The sequence below is a fragment of the Drosophila hydei genome, unplaced genomic scaffold (assembly GCF_003285905.1).
Source record: "Drosophila hydei strain 15085-1641.00,03,60 unplaced genomic scaffold, DhydRS2 tig00008144-arrow-arrow-pilon, whole genome shotgun sequence".
Classification (NCBI taxonomy): domain Eukaryota; kingdom Metazoa; phylum Arthropoda; class Insecta; order Diptera; family Drosophilidae; genus Drosophila; species Drosophila hydei.
The window spans coordinates 160973-185228 of NW_022045849.1; the positions used below are offsets into that span (position 1 = coordinate 160973).

Below are 24256 nucleotides of genomic sequence, written 5' to 3' on the forward strand. Positions count from 1 at the left end.
ATAAAATTGCCTTCGGCTTCCACTTCAATGCAGCCGCAGTCGCCGTCTTAACTCGCTATTGCCAATGCAGCTCAGAGAGCAGCAATATAATTGTTTTTAATTGAATTAATTCTGTTTTATTGTTGATCGATTTGTATGTGAATGTGTGTTTTCTTTATGTATGTATGTGTGTATTATCTTATTATATATCTGTTAAGTGTAGATTTACATACACAAGCAGATACATATACATATACATATATACATATACATATATATATATATATATATATATATATATATGAGTGTATATAGCATATGCGTATCTGCTAGTATTTTTCCTTTTTTTGTTTTATTCAATACTTTTTTGTGCACTTTACTTTCGTATTTAATACGGGCGCTTCTTACTTCATGCTATGTTCGCACTCTTCTGTGTCGCACGGCCGAGTCGCCTACATGGAAAACTCGAGCCGTTGCGGCGCGCAGCGAGCAAAGCCAAGCAGAACAGAGCCAGCCAGACAACCAGCTGTAGGCAGCTGCGGCGCCAGCGTCGGCGTCGCAGCCGTAACGGCGCCTACACTTACAACAAATAACAAAAAGCAAAAGCACTCACTCGTACAATTTCACTCAGCAGCAAGCATTCTTGCCAAAGCTTTTGAAATTTCCCCGATTTATGTTTTGAGTGAGTGCCCACTAGCTGTACTGCTCTAACGCATTAGCCTAACGCGCTCTTCGAGTAGGTTCATCGAAACGCTTCCTACATATGCGTATGTACAATTTTGTTTTTGGGCGTGCGTCTGTGTGTGTGTATGCGTGCGTACATAATAGCTTTTAGTTTTTTAACTAATAATATATTTATTTGCCGTCGCTTTTCATCTACTTCTATTTCTATTACATAATTTTTTATACGAACTGCTTACACTCGCGCGCATTCTCTTTCCTTCTCTCTCTCGCTCTCGCTCTCGTTCTCTTTTGACTTTTTGACTTTGAAATAAAAAGTGTTGCCTACTTATTTGCGGCCGGCGCCTGCGCTACGCAAATGAGAGAAGTCCGTCAGAAATGTTGAGTTTTACGCTAAGCACTACATATGGCCAAATTATGCGTTATTGATTTGTTGTTGTTGAGATAGCCTTTCCCCCTAAAAAAGAAGCAAAACATAATAGAAGTGATGTACCCAAATGGCACTGATAAGCTCAGCATATGGCACACACAGCTGCTAAAGAGTTGGGCTTGACGCCTTTGTTCTCCCTGTCACTTGCCATAATCTCACACACATACGCACAGAACTAACTTTTGTGGCTCAGCGGAAACGCACAGCTTGCAAGTAGGAAATTGCAAAGTTCTTAGCCACGTCCGTTGTTCAGTGGTCAGTGCATCAATTGCCTTTAGGGTAAAGTGTCTGGCTGTCTGTCGCAAGAATTCTAATTAGTCTGATATAAATCCAACAAATGCTCTCCAACTTTATTGTCTTGCACTTTATCAATTATAGTTTCTTTGCCTCTGCTTTATATACCAATCAATTATAATTTCTTCACCTTCTACTTATTCGCATTTTTCTTTTTGTAGCCACAAATTGCTTATTACCGTTGGACAGCCCCTCGCCGCTGACTACCTGTGCTAGTTGTGCGTTCTGCTTGAGATGAATGTCACGTCCTGGCCCTAGGCGAATTGGGTTTTCCCCTGGGTAATGAGTGGGCAACGTGGATGGCGTTTACTTTGTTTTCAGTGCTGGCTTTTCATTTTACTTATTTTATTTTTTTCGTTTATATGAAATGTTGAAAAATTTGATGGGCCGCAGAGGGATTCGCTTACCTACAACCGTTGAAGGCACCGTTAAACGCACTACGCAACAGCAACAATAATTTTTGAAAAATTACTATTTTCTTTCGTTCTTTGCTGTGCTCGCGGCGCAACAACAACAACAACAAATCCGTTTCACCACTGGCATACACAAAAACCACTTTTTTCGAGCCCAACTACAACGAAAATACCAAATAACTGTTATTCAGTGCACACAATTTACAACGCCAACATGCAAAGAGCGCAAAACTAGCGAGAGCGTGAATAAGTAAACGAGTGAGAGAGAGTGGGAGAGAAACAGTGCTTGCTAGCAGTTCGACGACAGCCAGAGCGAGAGAAGCTATCGGGTGGCTCTCAATTCGGCGGCCACTGGCTAGTAGGCTGGCAGGCTGGGAGGCTGAACGTCAGTTATAACAGTTGACCCCAAACGAAAGCTCTTGGCCAAAAAAAAGCTTGCTGACTTTGAATTGGCTAGCTAAAACAGGCTGACAGTGCAGCAATGCGACAATAAGATATATGTTAACTGTTAAATCTATTTGCCAGCTGCTTGCACAGGCAAATTGTTGGTTGATTAACAATGCGCGGATATGGGAACCGGCGACAGCCGGTGGGAGTGAGTGAGGGTTTTGTTGTGTATCGTCTGCTTTTTTATTCAGATGTTCCGCTTGTAAATTTTTAGCACACGCACCGGAAGTTGTCGAGCATACACGAAGCGCTGATAAAACAGACTAAAACCTGACTGTCTTGTTTACCACCCAAAAAAAGAACGAAAAAGTTTCTGAAATTTGTACGGGCGAGGTGGCAACACCTGACTCACACAGATGCAGAGAACGCGCGCGCGCTGTGCGCCTACATTTATAGCTAATGTATGTGTGAGTGTTTGTAGATGTGTGTCTGTATATGAGCGTGTAAGAGGCGTATAGGTAATTTATATAAATTATTTAATTAAGCCATGTACGTCAGCACGCGGCCCAGAGCCCATTATTTAGATTAAAATCAAACCCATTACGTTTTATGCCACCTGTCTTGAGCGCTTCCTTCGTTATTCTTTTCGCTCCTGCCTAAGCCTTCGCCCCTCTCTCTTTTCCATTAACGTCTATTGGTTTTCTTATGATGGTTTTTGGCATTGCCTTTTGCCGCCTCTTCCGTGATGCCTATGCCAGCCAAATTGGCCACTTTTGGAGCGTGCCAACAGTTTTAGACTTTGTTGGGTGATGTAAAGACTGCTGGGAGCAGGACTTCAACTGCTGTTCTTACTGTTCTTGCTGATGCAGCATATTCCTCCTTGGTGCTCTTATTTTCCGTCTCAGCGGTTATAAATACTTGAATATATTGTATCTAAATAACGCATTTAGTACTCTGAGAGAAAGTAATTCAAGTAATAATAATCATATATGACTAAATATTTCTTCTTATTTTTACTATCATATTTATTATTCATTATCGAGACCTTTTTCTTGCTATGTATGTATTTAATCTTTGAATCATCACATCTTGTTTAATTGCCAAGAGACTCATTCAGAGTTCTCTTTTTTAATATTTACTTCATACTTTATTTCATATTGATTTGTATTTGGAAATGCTTGGAATCGCAATGCTATTGAAAGTGCAATGGAGCAGTCTCACTTGGCGCTCAAAATTGATTTCTTTCACAATGCCAAGCCAAACGATAAAGTTAATTTACCCCTCACTGCCAGTTGCTAGCTGACAGCCCTGATATTTAATACAAACTGCCCGCGCCCCTAACCGCAGCCTCTCTTCTTCTTTATTCAGCCGCTCATGTCCCTGAGGTTGGTATACTCTTGGCGGTCGTCGTCAATCAATGTGAATTCAAGAGCTGCCGCTGTCGCTGCCGCCAAAGATGACAACTAAACTTCACTTCAGCCGCAGACAAAATGTCATTTTTTAGCTGGGAAAGGAAGAGGCGTGAGAGAAAAAGATGTACACGGCGGAGTGGCTTAATTTAAAACGGTTTCATGTTGTGATTTTGACAAATGATAATTTTTTTTGCGTGCCTCGCTGTGTGGGTGAGCGTAGCGGGCTAGGTGTATGCGTGTGGCAGGCTGTGTGCGATAGCTTTTGTGTTTGCTTCGTCATCCCAGTTACAAGTACGATATCTCTGCCTCCCTTTGTCAGCTGCCCTTTGAGTCTGTAATTTTGTAGTGGTCGATGAGTTGGCACAATACGCGCGACATATATACGAAGCCTGCCCATCCCCTACCCCCTAACCCATGTGCCAACTCGCAGAGTGTGTCAAAGGGTCGTTAAGTAAGCAAGCTGCCATACACACACTCGCACACACACACTCAAACATTGATATGATACAGAAAAAAGTTTCAGTTTCAGTTTCAGTTTCAGTTTTGGTAGATCAAAAAACTACTTACATCTGGGCTGACTGCTACAAGCGCCTTTCTCTCTATCTCTTTCCCTCTCTTTCTCTAAATGTCTCTATCTCTATCTCTACTATTTACTCGCCCTCGCCTCGCACCACGCCCCTGATAACAGCCAACACGAATATACATTTGAGTCCTGCTGCATTGGACACAGAAATGGGCGCCAGGACAAGCAATCAACAGCCAACAGCCAACAGCCAACAGCAGTGTTGCAACTATTTATTGATTTAACAACCGAAATAAACGAGAAAAAATGCGTATTGCTCGAGTGGCTCAAATTTAATGCTCTTACCTTATTTATTTCGTAGCGTGGTTCAGGGAAATTTATGTATGGGAATGGCTGTCGATGCAAACAGATTGATCTTTTCTATTCATACTAATTATGAGCTCTGAATTTCCTCTCTTATGCGTTACATTGTCAAGCAAAAGTTTAATGGACTCATTTGAAAGTAAATGCGAGCGGCACCAGCACGCTGAATTGCGGGTAAAGTGAAATCAACAAAGCCAATTTCCTTAGTTGTTGTTCTGTGTCTGTTACTGTTGTTCTGTTGCTGGCTCAGTTTCTGTCGACGTTGCCTGGGAAATGGGATTGGTAATAGGAATCAAAGCTGAGCCGGCTCAGTCGGCATGTGGCCAAAACCAATAAAGCTGGCAAATTGGCCAAATGTGTGCATATACGGCTTGCAGCATGTCCGAAAACATAAACAACAATCAGAAGTCGAGCCAGTCGGACCACACGAACAATAAAATTGCAACCCAATCGACATCGATAGCATCGTATCCAATCGATTCCCCGTGCCCGTCGGTGCCCGGCTGGCTTAATTTCGAGGCGCGCATATCGAAGCAGACGGTGAACAGCGTCTGCATCGACTGGACGGTTAGCCAAATCCCTGCTTGCGTCTACAGCATCGAAAAATACCACCGGCGACATGGCTGGCAGCAGGTGCTCTGGGCGAGCTCGAGTCCCCAGACCATAGACAAACTGGAGGAGAACTTCGGCTACCGGCTACGGATTCGAGCGCTAGGACGTGCTCCGGATGGCAGCCACTATGAAACTCTAGCCGTCTCACCGGACATCATTGTAAAATGCTGATTGTTCTTATTATGTCTACCAAATATTTGAAGCTCAGGTGCAGCCGAGAATAGTCGAGAAAATGCAGATGAAAATATTGGCGTGGCTCTGACTTTATATTGCTTAATTAATATAAAACTTAAGTTCGCAAGAATCGCATAGAAAGGCATTTAGCTGGTCTGCATTTGGCACAGGCAAATACATACATTTAAACATAGCCATATGTATAGTTCCGATCACAGCTCTTACGATTATATAACAACAGCCTGAGGGGCTTACCTGAATTCATTTATTTACTTATTTACATTTGCGGCGCAGCAAAAAGTAAACTTGATCTGTTTACCAAATGGGAACATACATGCAAATTTAAAGCAGTATATTTGCATGAACACGTGTACAATTGGATGCATTCATACATGCAGGCCTTCAAGCATATGCGCATACACACACATACATACATGGACATATGCGTCCTGCATGCATGTGCATACAATGCATTCATGTGTTTACTAGTATACCCTAGAGGCCTTTGAATAGCTAGAGTCTGACATACTAATAGTATTCATCATATTCTAAACTCACCTAGGCAACCACAGAGGCAGCGCTGCCCTCCACAAGCTGTTTGTATCGAGCCATTCGCAAGTCGCAGCAATTTCTGGTCAAGCGCATGCTGCGCCGGAGACCCAGCCTGGTGGACTATCCCGGCCCGAACGGCTATTTTCCATTAGCAAATGCTATTATTCAGGGCGAGATGTGCATCATCGATGTCCTGCTTTCGGCTGGCTGCAGTGTTCATCTGGGCAATCCCCAGAACAAACGCAGCCCGCTGCATGTGAGTGGAATGGATTCCTTAGATGGGTTCCAATAAAAGCCAGCCTGGTCATTGCAGTTGGCATTTTATCACGGTCATCTGCCATCGGCCCGTATTTTGCTAAACAAAAAGGCGCAGCTGGAGGCGATCGATTGTAATGGGATGACGCCCGCGCATTGCGCTGTTGATGCCAATCAGTTTGAAATGGTCAAGTTTGCCCTGGAGTCTGGCGCCAATCTGGAGGCAAGAGATGCTTGCGACTGGACCCTTCTAATGCGGGCAGGTGAGTGGGCCCTCTTTTTGAAAAATGACTAATTGAGAAACTGTTCGAGTTTAACAAGCGAATGCAACAGGCAGAGAAAGAGTTATCACCTAATCCCTACAGTATATCTCGATCCTGCTGTGTCCATCAGTCTGTGTAGCAACATCCACATCAACATCACTCTCGACAATCATTGACAGTTAGTCACTTTAAAGTCAAATACTTTTATGTTGTCTTTCATTTACGCTCCGCAGTGGTCATGGATGCTGGACTGGAGCTTATCAAGCTTTTGGTTATACATGGCGCCGACCTAGGGGCTCGGGATGGCCTTGGGAAGAGCAGCTGCGATTTGGCCAAGCTTTATCGCCGACTGCAGGCCAGGGATTACTTCGATAAGGTGCACGCGTTTCGCCAGGAGCAAGCGAAGGCCGCGCAGACAGTGCAGGCTTTGACTGGCGCGCAACCACAAGCTGGCCAAAAGGATTAAGGGCAGCCGGCCGACTAACAGGATGAAATCTGTCGAAGGACGACCTAATGAATGTTCTCCTGCGAGCTAAACACATGATATACCCTAGGTTATTGGCTGGAACTAGATATTTTCGAAGATCAGCATAATTTGAAGTATACATTCGACTTCCAATTTCAAAGATTATTTATGGCAATAGTGTATGTATACACTATATATATATTAAAATGTATGTCGACAGACCTTATATATATTAAATTGTATGTCCACAGACCTTATCGTAATATGAATATGTACTTAAACCTTTAGTTACAAATTTACGCATTTAACTTGGCTTAGAGAAAACATTTGACATTAGCCATTATATCAAACACAATTTCTGGTGATCTCAGTTTGATAACCGCACGAGTAGGTATTGAAGAAGTCGGTATTTTCTTTGAGGCCCAGGTAAAATACGTGCTCGGCTAGCTCTTTGCCAAACTCACAAAAGTTCTGGGCAAAGAGAGTGAAGAAGATGCGCTTATTGCTTAACTGATAGTGTCGAAGGATCTCGTTTTCTTGGTCGTAGATCGCGCGATGCTTTGTCGAAGACTGTATCCAATCGCTATACTCCTGCCAGGTGTGCCTGAAGCTCTTTAGATAGATGACCGCCAGCATACGAGCCTCACTCAGGACGTTAACGTACTGAGGCAGCTTAAGGCACTCCACCTCCTCCCGGAAGTGAGTTGAGTCTCGCTGCCGCTCGCTTATGTTAAACATTGTCATATACAGATGCACCGTGAACGTGGGATAGAAATAAGACATAGGCTTGAATCGACTTTGATAGAGATACAAGCTCCAGTCGAGCATCGTCCGCTGCACACCCAGCTCGAAAGTGGAGTTGCGTTTGCGATGCTGTTCAATGTTCCGCAAATTGTGCTCGTAGCTCTCCCTATAGATGCGCAGACCGGCGTACTCCCGATTTAGGTCGCCGGCATAGAAATATATACTGGGTGTGGCAAACTTCTCCTTATACGTCTGCAGTCGGTTCCTCAATGGGTGGGAATCGGTTCCAAAAACCGATTTACTACGGTCCACAAAACGTTGGATTAGTTCGCGAAAGTCGCGCAACTCATGCGAGCTGCCCTCGACCAGATCTTTGGTAATTATGTAGCCGAAGAGCGGCTTGAAGTACTCAAACGTTTCGCGGTAGCAGTCCTGCAAAGACTTCAGTGTGTTGCACGATATGAAAAAGTCGATCAGCTTTTGCTTCGCTTCGAATTGCTCCGGGTCGTTTTGCAGCTTGGTTAGCAGCTGGATAAGATCGCTGCTGGGCGGCATGTGACCTGTGGGAGATTCAATTTATAACTAAACTGTGAAAGAAGTTTCTTATATATTTTAATTCTTTTCGTTCGGTCGATTGGCTAAATATATCATATCAATTCACATACATTCACTTCGGAGCAGATCAACTTTATTTACATTCGTACCTACCCATAACCGAGAAGAGTGGGCGATTGCGACTGCAGACGTGATCGTAGTAGCTGTCGCAAGCATATTTCTTGGCATTAATGGAGTGCTCCATGCGCATTGCCAGCTGGCTTAGTTCCTTGATGCGCAGTTCGGAGAGGTGACCTGTGTAAGCAATCTGCGCCTCCACAACGCCAAAGCTGGCGCAGAGTAGCATAGTCAGTGGCGTCGTCCACATCTTTTGTCCACTGTTGATAAATTCCGATCTTTAGTTTTGCTTTCAGCTTTAGCTCGCCTCGTTGTTGTTTCCTCAACGCTTTTTGAAATACACTGAACAACTAGCTGTATTGCCAGCTATATTGATGGCATCCGCCGTTGCCCAAACAACAACAAACGCTGATAAGAGCTGATGTCGAGTCGTATCAGCAAATGTTTAATTGCTCTCCCGCTGCTCGGGTGACTTAATTATACCTCGTAAGAAAAGGGCAAGTCTCTAAGGGGTATCATGCCACAATTATTTTAAAGCTTGCTAACCCATTATCGTATTCCTCTTATGAATATATTCTACAACAAAAAAAGCTTTATTAGCGTGCAATATAGGCTTGAGTTACGAGCGATTATAGGGCATCTGCTAGTTGGATAGGCAAACTTTATGCATATTTATTTCGAGTTGTTCACATTTCTAAGACGCACGCCAGTTTTTAAATGTTCGCCCTGGCCTGCTCATATATATCAGTGCGCCGCTGCTTGTAGATGGGAATCTGGCGACGCACTTCATCCACCGTGTCGAAATCTGTTGAGAAGTGGGGCATTTAGTGGATCTCAACGCGGATAGCGGGCAATCTAATCCACTTACCAATTGTCTCCACAATCAGTTCACGTCCATGGCCCGCCTCGCGCAGTACTCTCGCCCAGGGATCGACAATCATCGAATGTCCATATGCCACATAGCCGGACATGTTGTTGCGGGCGGGCGCACAGGTGACCACAAAGAGTTGATTATCCGTAGCGCGGGCCCGCTGTAATAGCTCCCAGTGCATGGGACCCTGGCAGATGCAGAAGGCCGAGGGATAGACAATCATGGAGCAACCTTCAATCAAACGGACAATTACAAGTATATATATATATATATATATATATATATATATATATATATATATATATATATATATATATATATATATATATATATATATATATATATATATACATATATACATATATTCTTGCATAAATTCGAGTATAAGATTTTAAAAACTTACCCATGTTTCGATAGAGACGCGCCAGCTCCTCGAATCGCTTGTCATGGCAGATGCCAATGCCGACTTTCTGCGTTCCTATTTGTACCACTGTTGGCTCGCTGCCTGCGGTCAAAGCTTCGCCTTCATCGAACTGCACGCCGCCAAGCTGTTCCGGTTCAATGTTCACATGAAAGAGATGCAGCTGAAAGGGGCAATGGGAGGCTGGGTTCTGTGCGGATCTGCTTAATTTTGTGCAAGGCAGTTACCTTACGATGTCGGCCAATTAGCTGGCCGTTGGGCGCCCATACTGTGCACGTGTTGTACAGCTTACTGCGGTCATCCCGCTCAATTATGCTGCCGCCAATGATGTAGATAGCCAGCTTGCGGGCGAGCTTGGACAGCGCCTGACAGGTGGGCCCATCCGGTACAGCTTCGGCATGCCGGTCAAACTCCTCAATGCTGTATGGACCGTTGAAGCTCTCCGGTAATATGGCCAGCTGAAGCTGCGGATTGTCAGCTTTTAGCTGCATAATGCTTTCCAGAGCTTGACGCACGTTCTCCGCGACGTCCCTGCCTGCGGGCAGCTGCAGCAAGCCCAGTGTAAGCTCTATAACAAAGGCCAAAGGACAAAGGATTTTAATTACGACTTTAGGGACTTAATACGTTTAACTTACTATTACTCATTTTATATCGGATAGACAGACACACCCACTAACGCCCCTTCGCAGACACAGTTTGTACGCGTTGACCGCTGCACAGTTGAAAATTGACGATTTAGGTTCTACGTTTTTGCCATTTTATAGCAATGCACCCATCGGGCTTATCAAGCTTGCTTATTAATTATATTTTCAATCTAGATTTGATTTATGTTCGTTTCATGGCAATTCAATGCCCGCTTCAAGCTTTTATAATCAATAGAAACCAAGTATTACAGAGACAATCTACATATACCCTGCACATCGTAGGGAGTTTTGAAGCGTATAATTCAATATTATTTATTACTTATATTTTAGATCTATATTATCGAATAAATTGTCAAGCGTTTATGCAAAGTTAAAGTTAGTTCGATACAATTAAAAAAATCATCGATTACAATAATGAACTAACTTTAAGCTTTGTGGGATAGCGTATTCAAATCCTGATAAGAAACGAGCCACGTAGACACCTGCTCACAATTGTAGCTGGTGAGGTTATATATTTTGTCTACTGCTCTTAACTAGGACAAATGCATTTATATGAATTATTTATTTTTAATTTTATTTCTTTCCTTCCTGCACTTTACTCTATAGATTGAATGAGCGTTATAAACGACATTGCAGCACGCAGAATCTGAAACAAATCAAAGCGAGTTATCAGACACACATTAATTCCCCTGTCAACAGCCCAGCCCAATCTATCAATTACCGCTAGAAAGTTGGCCAAGGAAGCCTCGTAGAAGCCCGCCTTGATTAGCACCTCGCGCTGGGAGCGATTCATAATGAAAATCAAGCAACGTCTTTGCTTATTTGATGCCAAATACCAAGTGGATGTCTGGATAGCCACCCCAACTCGTAGGCTCTGAGAACATATAGTGAATTGCATAAAATATAAATTAAATGCAAATGCTTAAAGAGATACAGATGAAGGTACAGATACTGATACCTCAACTTTAATAATCTCCCCACCATAACAGTATATGAACAGTTGCAGCATTATGGAGCAAAAGAAAGAAAAATACACAAGGAGCGCCATAATCGAATCCAGGTGCTGCAAAGGTATATGGATAGCTTCAGTAAGATGTATATATAAATTATGATGTCTATAGTCACCGTCACGATCTGATAGATTATGACACCCACTTCCAGCGAGGTAATGAAGAACTGCCCAAACACGATGGGCGTGTAGATGTGGCGAAGTTGCCTGGACAAGCTAAGAAGCTGCACATGGTACTCGACCACATCGGCCAGCTGCTTGTCTACCAGCTGTTCCTCCTGGCCAAAGGCCAACAGGTGAATATCCTGTTGCAGCGCCTGGAAATGGGCACGCAAATTAATCGCAAACGATATGAACAGTCCATCCACAGCTGAGGCATAGAGCACCACAAAGATAGTTACGAACAGAGTATAAACAAAGCCAAACTCGTACCCAGGACTCTCGACATCATTGAAAGGGAATCTGATGCGCAGAGGAACAAGAAGAAAAAAGATTAGTATAACATGCCCACGGTTTAACGTTCAGTTTGCCCAAGGGCCTCTTTGAGTAGCTGCGAATTTGCGAAAGATGAAAAGGGGATTGCTAAAAGCTAAATAAATGTAGAAAAAAAGAGAAATAAAATATGAATTAAAAATTAAGTCTGACTGTAGCTGACAGCGCAATGCTTTGTTCATACTAATTGAAGTCAAGTCGAACAGTAAAATATGTATAACAGGTAGGATTGACTATAATGGATGTTTTCTCCTCCTTCAATCAAAGTCTCTCAGATTGACTGAAACTGAAATCTTTAAATTAACCTCCTAAACGTCTAAAAGTTGAAAAAAAACAGGACACTGTCATATATATATATATATATATATATATACTATATATACTTATATATTTATATATGTAACGTTTAGTGAATGTGCAACCTGAAAAATATGCTCTGTCTCACTTTGAGAACAGAGTATAAAATGCCATTGCCTAGTAGACACATTTCTTAAGAATGCCATTTCGAAATTCTGAAATAAATAAAAAGCAAAATACCTTTCATGCCTTTTATCTTGACGTTCTATGTAACGCAGTTAAAAAGTAAAAAGGTTTCAGTGGTCTAATATTAGATTGCTCAACATTTAAAAAGCGAATTTAAGATGGATTACCCCAACTAAACCCTAATAAAAAGAAGAAAGCACAAGCAACATTCAGTGAAAGGTAATAAGTATTCTTACTTCATGGGCATGGGGAGCTCCCTTTCATAGGGCACGCCCCGCCAGCTGTTGGTGACAATCTTGATGATGGGTCCAAGCATGAAGTAGAGTCCAGTAAAACCACAGGAGATGCTATACGCACGGCCCAGCAACGTGGCCAGCTTGTTACCATGCTCCACATACCCATAGCCTTCTGTTCCATGTTGAGCTATTTCGAGTTCAAAGTTTAATTAGTTGCATGCAAATATTACACTATTGAACAAATCTTGGGCATTTGAATTGATATAGAAATGTTCTTTTATATCTCTTACGGACTTGAAAGTAGTTTGAAACTAGTAGACTCTAGTGTCTATCTCCAAATCTTAATTAACAACATTTATACCGTACTTTGCTGCATAGTATGAATATGATTTACATTTTGTGTCAAGTTGCCTGAAGCTGTGCATCATTTGCCAGAAGCTTTCTTTGTACGCGAGAAACGTCCATATCTTGGTAACAGTCACCAAGTTGGTGAAGGCGACGCTCAGACAGGCCGTAATCAGCTCCATGTCATCCCGATTATAGACGACATACGACAGCATTGGATACTCGGCGGACAGCACAAATACTAGTGACACAATGTGCCGGAGGCCAAGCGGATGAAGGGAGCTCCGCTCGCCGAAACTCTTCATGTTGTGGCCCATTAGAAGCAGACAGTTCTCCTGCAGCTGGAACAAACGAGCCATGACCTCACGATGCTTGCAGTGTTTTGCTTAAAGAGCTGAGGGCACTTGTCTATATAAAGAGACTCAATTTTAATTGGCGGCCTGTTCAATTAATTGTACATTTGACATTACCCGGGCTAATAACTGTGATTGCGAGGACATTTGTTGACATGTTGACATCATAAATTATCATTGTTGACACTAATTGGCCACATGGCGTAGGCGGCCCATAGCCACCTTTCAACGTTCAGCTCCTGGCTTTAAAGCGAAAGTTTGCATTCGTATTGTGAGACTTATTTTTACCACTTTTATATATAAGCCAGAGGTACGCACTGTGCGCAATCAAAACCCAATCAATGTACTCGCCACTCACAACACTCAGATACAAAATAACTGCAAAAAAAATTTTTTCACTTTTTTATTAGATGTAATTTCACTTTTTTGGCTTATGAACTTATTGTGTGTCCATTAGTTTGGTCGACTGTCTGTTGTTTCAGAAAATGTGTCCATTAAAACGAAAGTAAAACCATAAATAGCAGCAAGATTCTAACCTATATCTAAGATGAGCTGTTCGCTTTTGATATAACTTTTTTAAACTTCTGTGACGTCCAATTATGCTTAATAACCTGAACGGAAATATGCTTAATTACATTGGTACATAAATATTATTTTATTTTCTATGCTTGTGAAGGGAAAGCAATTTTATTTGAAAGTGTATTGAAACGTCGTGAGCTCTGTTCGCTTTGCTTCCACAAAATTATATCCGCTGACTAAGAAAGTAAATTTGTATTGCTTTTTTCAGGTCTTATGGCTGACATTCACCAAAGATGCTTATGAATTGTGACTCTGCTCGGCTCTATCCCTGACCTCAAACAGCGTAAATACTTAATTATTTTGCTTAAGCTGAAATATGTGCTCAATCAGTCATTAATTATAATTATAAAATGCTGAAGAAAACTGATTAAGATTATAATTAATCCCATTTGGAATTAAGAAAGCAAAAGTTATTTTTTGTAGGCAAATATTTTAATAGGCTATGTGGAGTTGAAATAGCTGCTGCCTGAAGCAGATTAAGAAAAAGCTATAATTAAGAAACTTCAAAGAAGTGTAATTAGTCCTATGAGTTATGACTGAGTATTCAACTGAATAAACTGTTCAAATATTTGAATTACCTTGAGATTACCTCAATATGAGAAAGACAAAAGAATTGTTTTAACTCTAGCCAGATATTCAAGTAGCAACAAGAGAAGCAAAAGTTTTTTTAACAACATTTCAAATTTATTAACAACCATCATGAGGAATTAAAGGTAGAGGTAGAGCTCAACCACTTAGAAATTGGGCGGCAGGTAAGCATTGCTTGCGTGACCATGTCCGCTGGAGACAGCTTGATGTGAGATGACCTGACCGGCAGAAGCGCCAATGCCGGTGCTACCAACAGCTGTGACGCCAGCATCACCGCCAGCTTGGCCACCGAGAGCGCCGATGACAGAGGTGACGGGAGCGACACCCTCATCGGTCAGCTGGCTGGTTCCGCCGAGGGAATCGTATTGGGCCTGGATCTGCTGCTGGGCGTGTGCCGCCTCCTCATTGGTCTTGTACTTAATGAAGAACACCTCTGGCTTACTGGTGGAGCTAGCCTGCTCGACAACCTCGGCATGGACATCGGAGCTGTCGGTTTTCTTGCTTAGCACGTAGATGACAGTCTTGTCCTCGTTGACGGCGGGGCTGATCTTAATGGATGTCTTCTTGTTGGAGCGCTGTGGGGACTTGATGAAGACTACATTATAGTTGCGCTTGGGTACGCCCACTGTAATGTGACGCTCCTTGTATTCCTCCTCAACGTCCTCGGGCGCCGAGTGAATGAAAAAGCGTTTGGATACAATTGGCTGCTGATGCTGCTGATGATGTGGCTCCGCATGGTACTGCTGATTGACACCGGACTGTTGCTGGAAGAAGGTCTGCTGCTGGGGCTGCTGATACTGAACCTGCTGCTGCTGCTGCTGCTGAGCTGCCTGAAAGAAGCTGGCGCCGCTGCCACTGACGCTGCTCAGGCCTCCGACAGCTGAGGGTCCAGGATTATAGTTGTAGCCCTGAGGTGCAGCCAACGCTACGGCAGAGAGACACAAGACCTGCGAAAGAACAAGAGAGGAAGCGGGCGGGTACTTGTAAGAAGTCTGGAGTTAATCCTGTCCGAGCCTATTCCTTACAATGAATCCACGCATTTCTGTACTTGGTTGAGCTGTCTGGATGGTTGATTGGTGGTTGGTGGCTTACTTGGCTGTTCGCTGTGAACTGTATGACTCTTGCCATCTTCAGCTGACTTTTATACGCTCTTCGCTTTCGACAACTTAATAAGTGAAGTTCAGCTTCAATATTTTTTTTACATTTTTCTATTTTACTTCAGTTTTTTCAGCCCTCTTACGTTGCATGTTCATTGTTTTTGTTAGACTTCGTCTCCATCTATTTTTTGGGTCTTAGTTGTCCATCAAATCGCCTTCTCATTAAATACAGCGACTTGCTTGTAGTTGGCCCGCGATACATGGCCAATTAGCGTGATTCCCCTGCAAGCTTTTCATACTAGCTCACGGGCTACGAAGCAGGTATATTGGCTCTGTGTTCAGTGCATCACTGGACGCTATAAAACTAAAGATTTCAAATTTGTCTATATTATATATTTATTCATATTCACGTCAGATGTTACCATAAAAAATTTCTTTACTTCACAGATTAGACAAGCATAAGCTTCTGTAAAACCTGAGTCAAAATGAAATTAAATGAAAATGAGAGAAACGTGCAACTTAAACGAGTATTAGATGGCTGTTGCTTGTTGACTTTGTGCTGTTAGCTTTCGGCTTTTTGGCCACTTTGCTGCCGAGCTCTTAATTGTTTGCCGTAGCCCGAGTTTCAGCACCCAGCTGCCATTATGCGGTTGGACCCTTTGGGCCACGCATCGATTAAATGTTATTAAAAGCAGAAATTACATAAACACCTAATCAATTTTTAGTACATCTCTGAAACTAAGAAATAGCTTCAACTAAAAATCTGAAGCCCGCACCTCGGACCCCCCCTTTCTCCACTGTTCTGGCTTATGCTCAAGCTCATGTATTTTCAGGCTTAATTAATGACCCGTCGAGCTTCGAAAATTTTGCATGAGAGACGGGCGCCTGTCCCCTGTTCATGTTCCCATTTATCACGTTGTGAGCTGCAAAGAGAGAGAGAGAGAGAGAGAAAGAGAGCGAGAGATAAAGCCAGAGAGACACTGTTCCATTCAGTGGAACATATCTCCAGCTGTCCGAGCTGGCCAAGATTAATTTATTTTTGATTATTTGGACAAAAGCCCTTTGTCAATACACGAAGACGGCTGCAATTGTTGACCTAAACGTGACGCCCATCCAGCTATTTGTGGCTGGTGTAATGAGCCGTTTACTCGGCTGCCGGACCAGCCGGCTTACCATAGCTAACCCAGGCTAATGAACATGCAATCCAATGCTCCCTCAACGTTTCTCATTAGCAAGTTCCTCAGTCAAGTGTCGGCGGCTGGGTCGGGGCTAAGCCGCAACTTGAGGGTGTTGCACAATAAGACATCGCATCGACCTCTTCACGCAATATTTGAGAAACATTTTGTGTTGTAAACCAAACTTGAAAAAGTATTAAAAGGTCATAATATATGCTATTGCTAAATAGCAAGTACTAGAAATATTAATTATAAATATAAACATCTACAATAGGGCAAATATACCCTTATCATATTATTTTAGTGTATTTGACAGTTATATAGTATATATGATTATACAAATAATAATAAAAAAAATTATATACCTATGAATAATATTCACAAGGCATGATTAATTTGAGCTCAGCTATAATATAATGTGTATATTTAAATATAAATATAATATATTTCATCAAGAGAGTTCGGCAAATCTTGTTTAAAATCATTTATAATCTTCGTTTAGTTTTAATTTCAACAATGTCAAAAACAACAACTTCATAATACTCATTCATAATGCAAAAACAATATTTCCAAAAGACAAATTGATGTGTGCGTATTATATCAACATCCAACTAGCGATCGGTAGACATGCTTTTCTATATTTGTATTTTTAATGAACGGCTGTTAAGTGAAAAGTCTATGCTGCGCTTATACTTTTCGTTTTAGTTTAACTACTTAAATGTCTACAGAGCTTTTAGCTTGAGCAATAGCTTAGTCAGCAACCGTTATTTGGTATCGAAACCAAAAGATGACTAAAAAACTGAAAGCTTAGTTTTTCTCGATTCACTAAACAATTACAATAGCCGCATAAGACAAGTGGAATTTGATTTTGATATGAACACAAAAACCTTTATTGAATATTATTTTAATTTGTCGTAATAATAGCTCGTTATGCAACGTTAAAGCTTGCTTAAAATGAAATAAACATATTTAATAACTCATCATCTTTATAAACATTTCGTCGAATTCCATTGCTAATATTTTATATATATTTATTATAAGTTTTATGCATAATATTTTAATTATTTAATTCGTTTTTTATTTTTGGTTTCTATTTGGAGTGTTGGTAATTGCTGCGTATTATCGCAAGAGCCTTGACCATGTTAATTTCCTATGCACGCCATCATCGCAAAAGTGAAAATTGTGGTCGTCCGAAGAGATTCAAAACTAATATATAATATATATTTATAAAAAATATGGCATGGCGGGTGTAAAATAATTGTTGTTGAGTTTCGTTTCAGTGATGCAACAATAAATCGCTAATGAGCCGTTGAACCCCGTTATACAACCGCAACAACAACCAAAACACACAAAGGACCATCGAGTACGTTGAGACAAAAGAACGAAAATGTTTCGATTGTGGCGCCGGCCATGTGTGGGACTTATATCATCAGCCTGTGCTGCGAGTGAAATTAAAAGTACATAAAAAATCATATATGAATATAATTTACAAGAAATGACCAACACACAACGTTTGATTAATCTCCGCTCATACATCAAAACATCATCGTCATCATTCAGCTGAACATCTGCGCACAATCGAATTATGACCTAGATATTCCGAGATTTTGATGGACATTGATTGATTTTGAGACAACAAAAAATAAATAAACAAACATTTTATTTTTAATAAATATTATTAAAGAAAAACTAAATATATGTCTTGCCAGCAAGCAATGATGAACATTGATTGATACTGCCCTATGATGATATATAAAATCTATAAAAATTAGCATAGCTTAAAAATGTAAAACTGAAAAACTGAAACTAATACGAAACTAAAAGTTACTGATTCCAGATATGAAAATCGTTTATCTAGTAGTTCAGATTACATACTAAAATTCAGGGAAAATCAAATATAAGCCAATCATTTTATTTTCTTAAACAGATTTCGTCATTTGGGCTTATAGCAGAAATTATATTTCATAATTATTTTTTTCCCAGTTGATATAAAAAAATCAAATAGGATTATCCCCAATAAGTAAAATAATTATGAGGTTAGGTAAAACACTAATTGTGCTGCAGTAAAACGATATGGGCGTACTTTCAGCTATATTTTTTAGTTTAGTAATTGCCGCAAGTAATGCCCATTTCTGTTATTTGGCCAAAAGATTACATAAATTACACAAATAATAATTTGAAAAGCGAAAAAAATTGACAGATCACATATACAGCTAACAACTAGACTCCTACCCTATTGGACATTGTGTAACGTGAGCGCGTAGTCCAATTAAACGGCACGATCTGCAAATTGAACTGGGCCTTTGCTCAACTGGGTCAGGCGATCGACAATGGCCATCGAAGCGAAGTATAAATGGCCCAAAAGCTGTGCAATTTGGCGCGTCACTAATGACAATTTCGCGCGATTTGTGCAAGTTATGTTTAATTATTGATGCGATAATACGGGCAGCTCTCAAAAACAAATCCCCACCGCGATCTTCAGCGAAATTGAATTGTGAATGGGGGGCCCTAAACAATGAATATGCTAATTCACATATGACTTCCGGCGAGACGGGCTATGTGCGTGTGTGTGTGTGAGTGTGCCTGGCACTAAGCCCCAAAATATATTGTCTGGCAGATGAAGCAGCCAGTTGCATGTGTGCGTGCGTGTGTGTGTGTATGGAGAGTGTGAGCACTAAAGACTGGTCTCAAGGTTGTTTAAAAGAAAACTGGTAAGAGTGATACAGTCAAGACTGAGCGACTATAAAATAGCCTGTAATAATATAATATAAATAAAAATAAATAATAATAAAATTAAATTAGACAAATTTATCATACGGCTAAGTTTTCAGTTGTATATCATGTACGGCCTCTGACAGATGCTTTTATATAGCGAATTATGTTGTTATAATCAGTGCTTGGCTCAACCATTAGCATTAGCAGTACTACCGTATTTTTCCTACAGGGTATTAAAAAGATAAGTTGCTTCAGTAGTGCTTGTGAGATCTATTGGCCCTCGCTCTGCGTGTGTTTTGTTGTGGTTTCTGATTCGGTTTCAGTTTCATTTGAACTCAACTTCGTCGCTCATCGACCCAAGCAGCAGCAGCTCAATCTTCATCACAACAAATTCGGGTGTCCGCTTTATAAGTGACAGCCGGACACTGATTAGCATTTAGTTGGTTTCTGTTAACCGAGAGACCCGGTGCTGCTCTTCCAACAGCTAACCTTCAGTCGAACGAATTCGAGCCGAAATGCGCGCGTTTATTGTAAGATATTTGACTCAAACTATGTCAGCTTTTCTATAATATGTTTACCGTTAGGTTACGTGCCTCTTGGGCCTGTCACTGGCCAAGCCGCAAGGATATAACTATCAGGCGGGCCGTATAACCGGCTTGACTGACTTGCAGCAACAGCAGGCGGCTAGCTTGGATGAACAACGGCTGGTGCAGCAGGCGCTGCAGGCACCTAAGCTTCAACAGCTTCTGAATATACAGCAAACACAGCCACAGCAGGTATTCCAGCAGCCTCTGCAGCAGAAGCAGCAGCAGCAGCAGATCTTCCAGCAGCCACAGCAGATCTTCCAGCAACCACAACAGCAGCAGCAGATCTTCCAGCAACAGGGCTCTAACTTTGGCTTCAATCAGTTAGCACAGCAGCAGGCCTACAGCCCTGTCATCTCAAAGGATATCTACGTGCATGTACCACCCGTCGAAGAATCGGAGGAGCGCTATCCGCAGCCCGCGCTACCCGTGGGTCCACCTCGCAAGCATTATCGCATCGTGTTTATCAAGGCACCCACGCCTAGTGTCAGCAAGGCAGCTATACGCGTCCAGCAGGCTCCTGTGGAAGAAAAAACCATCATCTATGTGTTGACTAAGAAACCAGATCCTCTCGAGCTGCAAACAGCCATCGAAGAGGCAGCCCCCAAGCCCATAAGCAAACCAGAAGTCTTCTTTATTAAGTACAAAACGCAGGAGGAAGCTGCGCATGCACAACGCACCATACAAGGTGAGTCCACAACTTTGCATAAGGCCAAGACCTTGCAGCTCGCTTTTTGAGTCACAAGAAATGCTTGAATATCTGTTTGAATTGGAGGCCGACGTGTATGGCTTGCTCATTGCGGTTGTGATGCTCGTTTGTGTTGTGCTAAAACGGGTATATTAGCTTACTCTCCTCATGTGGGTGTTCCTGAAGAGCCGGTCTCTTACACTCATATATGGGTTATTAAAGACTGTGAACATATTGAAAAGTATTTGTAAAAGGGTATTATACAGCCACTTCTCACATGACTTTTCTCCTATTTCAGCTCAATACGATCAGCTGGGTGGCACAACACAAGTATCTGACGAGGGCGTAGCACCGGTTACATCGGTCATCGGTGCACTGGACAATCAACGTGGAGGCGTGGCAGTCGGTGAAGCCGGAACAAGTGGAACTGGTGGATCCGTTGGCACCATTGGCGGCCTGACAGGCGCCATACCCAACAAATATTTGCCTGCCCATTTGCGGACATAGAAAATTGACTGAAATGCCAAGAATTGCTATTGTTTTAGTTAAATAAGTAACAAATTGTTATTACGTATGTATGTGTGTGTATATATCTAGCTAAATAAACATGACTTCTCCGAACTCCGAGCGTGTCTTTCACAACTTTTCCCATTAACACAACCAATTTGACAAAGGCGATCACGAACAGCCATCCAAAGAAACGAAGACAAACTCATTTATGCCTCTGCATTGCCACATTTGATTAGCCGGTCGGGAAAACCGGTCGAGACGATTAGCATTTGATTAGTCTTGCATAACTGTCATCTATATCTGCATAATGAACGCATGGACTAATATCTTGATTACAGTGCAGCCACTAAGTGGTCCCTCACTCTTGATAGGGCCCATATAAAAGCTCCTAAGACATTGTAAGTGAGCGAACATTAAGGTTTTATTGCTGATATGATATGGGAGGATATATGTGATGTTCGAAATGCTTTGAAATATGATCGTAACTCTGTCTATTAGCATATTAATTTCGGTTTCTTTTTCGTAATTCCAAATGCTTGAAGGAAGAAATCCAAACAAAACTGAAATTAATTGAGAAAAAGCCATAAGATACATCTAAGGAACCTGCCAGACTCTGAGTTTATGAGCATAAAATTTCATTTAACATAAAGTTTCAAAAATGGTCAGAATCTTTGAATTGCTTTTGCTGTCGTCAAGGCCTACTCTATAACAATGCCTAGCGACCTCTTGCAAATGTGTTAATTTAGCAATTAGACTTATGCCAAATCTAAATTGTTCAAGCTATACAATGGACTATAAATAATATGTTTATATTATTAATTAACAGATATTATGTAACGAACTATCAAGGTCTGAAGAATTTGACCATTTTCAGCTTAGGTAAAAATAAAGTAAAATAATCGCCACCAAAGTTATATGTTAATATTTTTATTATAATTAGTTGTATTTTTATTATTATTAGTTGTATGAGACAGACTTCAAGTTGGAAACTATAAGAAGATATTCCACAGAAATTTTATCTCAATATTAATTCGAAAGTTATTCCCGACAGAGGAGGATCTCGGTATATCAAAAAACTGTTTTAGGCCTTACACAAAACCTATACAAGAAGTCAACTCAGTGATGACTTCAGCTTCTGAGAATGATGCAGTCATATAAATGGACAGCTCACTACTACTACTAATCGGTTTTCCTATTTAATTTCTGTTTACACTTTAAGCATATTTTTCATGTACATTTGTGGTTAAGATATATATTTATTTTGATTTGAATATTGAATTGACAATAAATTAGAATAAACTACAATTGGACGATTCTTTAGGCTGAATGAAAGAAATGCGTTAAGTGAGCGCTTATTTGGTCTTGGCGGGGATGTAGCGCTTGGATGGAACAGTTCCGCCGAAGCTGGAGCCTGGTGACAGCGAAGAGGTCTGTAGACCACCCTGCAGGGATACGCCCTGGAGGCCAAGGTCACCACCGCCGATCGCTGGTACAAATGAGTTCTGCTGCTGGATACCTTGGCCAATTAGTCCCACGCTCTGACCGTTCTGCACAATTGTCTGGGTCTGTGGGTGATGCAGGTGCTGGTTCTGCTGTTGGATGGAATGTGGCACGATGTTGCCCAGGTTGAGGGAGCCGGAGCCCGAGAAGCTAGTGATGGGGGCTACGCCCTCATCGGAAATGTGTGTGGCACCGCCGAGAGCATCATACTGAGCCTGAATCTCCTGCTGGGCGCGCTGGGCCTCCTCCGTGGTCTTGTACTTAATGAAGTAAACTTCGGGCTTGTGCACCTTGGGCTCAGTCTGGGACAGCTGCAGATGCTGGTGAATCTCGTTGATGTCGGGCTTCTTGGACAGAACATAGATGACGGTCTTCTCCTCATTGCTGGCCTGGGCACGCTTCAAAGCTGCAGCCGTGTGCTTCAGATTCTGTGTAGGCGCCTTGATGAATACAATGCGGTAATTCTTGCGAATGGGCGAGTTATCCAATTGAGGTGCCGCCTGCAGATCGTCACTGTCATCGGGAGCTGAGTGAATATAGATGTCCTTCGTCACGATCGAGGGACGCTGCGCGTACTGCTGCTGAGGCTGAGACACAATCTGCGGCTGAGAAACAATCTGCGGCTGAGAAACAATCTGCTGACTCAGGATCTGCGGTTGCTGGAGGCTTTGGACAAACTGTTGTTGCTGCTGCTGAGGCTGAACAGGAATGGAGGGTACAAATTGTTGCTGCTGGAAGACCTGCTGTTGTAGCTGCTGCTGAGGCAGCGGCTGAGGGGCCTGAATCACATTGTTAAGTCCAGTTGAGATGGATTGCGAGAGGGTCTGCTGGCCGGTATATATTCCGCTGGTAGAAATCGGCGTCTGTGGACGCAGATTGCCGGCTGGCAGAATGGGCACATTTTGCTGATATTTGTAGCCCTGTGGGGCTGCGACGATGAACGACACACAAGACAAGCACTGCAAATATATATGAATATTCCGATTTAGATGGCACTTGATTCCTAGAAGCATGTGACTTACCACTAGAAAGCTAAACCGTTTCATTTTGGTAAACTGAACTTCTGCTCGAGCAGTTTGAACTCAACTGATGCCCCAATAGATCGCTAGCAAAGGTTTTTATAAGATGCTCTCCCCGATGTCGGCTGGGCATAAAATTATTCAATCTATTGTCCAGCTCCAGCTTCAGCTGCAGAGTTGGCAAATCACGGAACCATATTCGGAAATATTCAGATGAACGCATTAGAGCTGCATCTTGGATAGTAAACCGTTATATAACGCCAGCCAACTTGATATTTAAATTTGTATAATCACATAATATTTCACCGAGCGATGCGGAATTAATGCGAAATATTATTGGTTAATACGACACATCCATGTATCAAATGCTGCCCCCTCCAAAAGAAAGTCATTTCATATGCATATGCAGCTGCCTAAGCCTAAGCCCAAGCCCCGGCCCTAGCCCAATTCCACATGCCCAAAACGTTTAGTGATCGCCAAATTAGTAGCTCGTTGAGTTGTGCGGAGCGAATCTTACGCATAATTTAATTAAGCCTGAAAGAAAAAGAAATACAAGTTAGCCAAGTGATATAAAAAAAGTCAACATGTAAACAAATATTTGTTGCCAAAGAAAGCAGCTTATGGTTCCAAGTCTCTCAGAGGTGTCTGCATATCTTCTTTTTTGGGTTGACTTGGCTTGGCTTGGCTTGATTGTCTGCCTCACTTTAATTTGAATTTTTTACACAAC

The 24256-nt window shown here is 41.9% G+C and overlaps 7 protein-coding genes across 7 annotated transcripts; 2 read left to right on the plus strand and 5 right to left on the minus strand.

The window, feature by feature from the left end:
• The first annotated feature begins 4837 nt into the window (after positions 1–4837).
• Positions 4838–6809, plus strand: LOC111602606 (ankyrin-3). The gene is made up of 4 exons (XM_023319766.2): positions 4838–5253; positions 5831–6076; positions 6134–6338; positions 6572–6809. The coding sequence occupies exons 1-4, from the start codon at positions 4861–4863 to the stop codon at positions 6802–6804; spliced, it is 1077 nt and encodes a 358-aa protein (XP_023175534.1). The 5' UTR covers positions 4838–4860; the 3' UTR covers positions 6805–6809.
• A 208-nt stretch (positions 6810–7017) lies between these two features.
• LOC111602605 lies at positions 7018–8710 on the minus strand. Its single transcript, XM_023319765.2, has 2 exons — positions 8257–8710; positions 7018–8108 (listed from the first exon to the last, which is right to left on the minus strand). Exons 1-2 carry the CDS (start codon positions 8468–8470, stop codon positions 7150–7152), a joined length of 1173 nt encoding a protein of 390 aa, XP_023175533.1. The 5' UTR covers positions 8471–8710; the 3' UTR covers positions 7018–7149.
• A 120-nt stretch (positions 8711–8830) lies between these two features.
• Positions 8831–10247, minus strand: LOC111602607 (omega-amidase NIT2-like). Its single transcript, XM_023319767.2, has 5 exons — positions 10148–10247; positions 9740–10080; positions 9495–9675; positions 9089–9322; positions 8831–9025 (listed from the first exon to the last, which is right to left on the minus strand). The coding sequence occupies exons 1-5, from the start codon at positions 10155–10157 to the stop codon at positions 8934–8936; spliced, it is 858 nt and encodes a 285-aa protein (XP_023175535.2). The 5' UTR covers positions 10158–10247; the 3' UTR covers positions 8831–8933.
• Positions 10248–10739: 492 nt separating this feature from the next.
• On the minus strand, positions 10740–13080 carry LOC111602654 (odorant receptor 82a). The gene is made up of 6 exons (XM_023319827.2): positions 12738–13080; positions 12377–12548; positions 11282–11627; positions 11115–11219; positions 10878–11030; positions 10740–10802 (listed from the first exon to the last, which is right to left on the minus strand). The coding sequence occupies exons 1-6, from the start codon at positions 13078–13080 to the stop codon at positions 10752–10754; spliced, it is 1170 nt and encodes a 389-aa protein (XP_023175595.1). The 3' UTR covers positions 10740–10751.
• Positions 13081–14387: 1307 nt separating this feature from the next.
• Positions 14388–15281, minus strand: LOC111602673 (trinucleotide repeat-containing gene 6A protein). Its single transcript, XM_023319866.2, has 2 exons — positions 15267–15281; positions 14388–15188 (listed from the first exon to the last, which is right to left on the minus strand). Exons 1-2 carry the CDS (start codon positions 15279–15281, stop codon positions 14388–14390), a joined length of 816 nt encoding a protein of 271 aa, XP_023175634.1.
• Positions 15282–19743: 4462 nt separating this feature from the next.
• On the plus strand, positions 19744–21082 carry LOC111602630. Its single transcript, XM_023319792.2, has 4 exons — positions 19744–19758; positions 19813–20004; positions 20077–20500; positions 20799–21082. The coding sequence occupies exons 1-4, from the start codon at positions 19744–19746 to the stop codon at positions 21005–21007; spliced, it is 840 nt and encodes a 279-aa protein (XP_023175560.2). The 3' UTR covers positions 21008–21082.
• A 1280-nt stretch (positions 21083–22362) lies between these two features.
• Positions 22363–23556, minus strand: LOC111602631 (bromodomain-containing protein DDB_G0280777). Its single transcript, XM_030225829.1, has 2 exons — positions 23533–23556; positions 22363–23469 (listed from the first exon to the last, which is right to left on the minus strand). The coding sequence occupies exons 1-2, from the start codon at positions 23554–23556 to the stop codon at positions 22363–22365; spliced, it is 1131 nt and encodes a 376-aa protein (XP_030081689.1).
• Between the last annotated feature and the right edge of the window lie 700 nt (positions 23557–24256).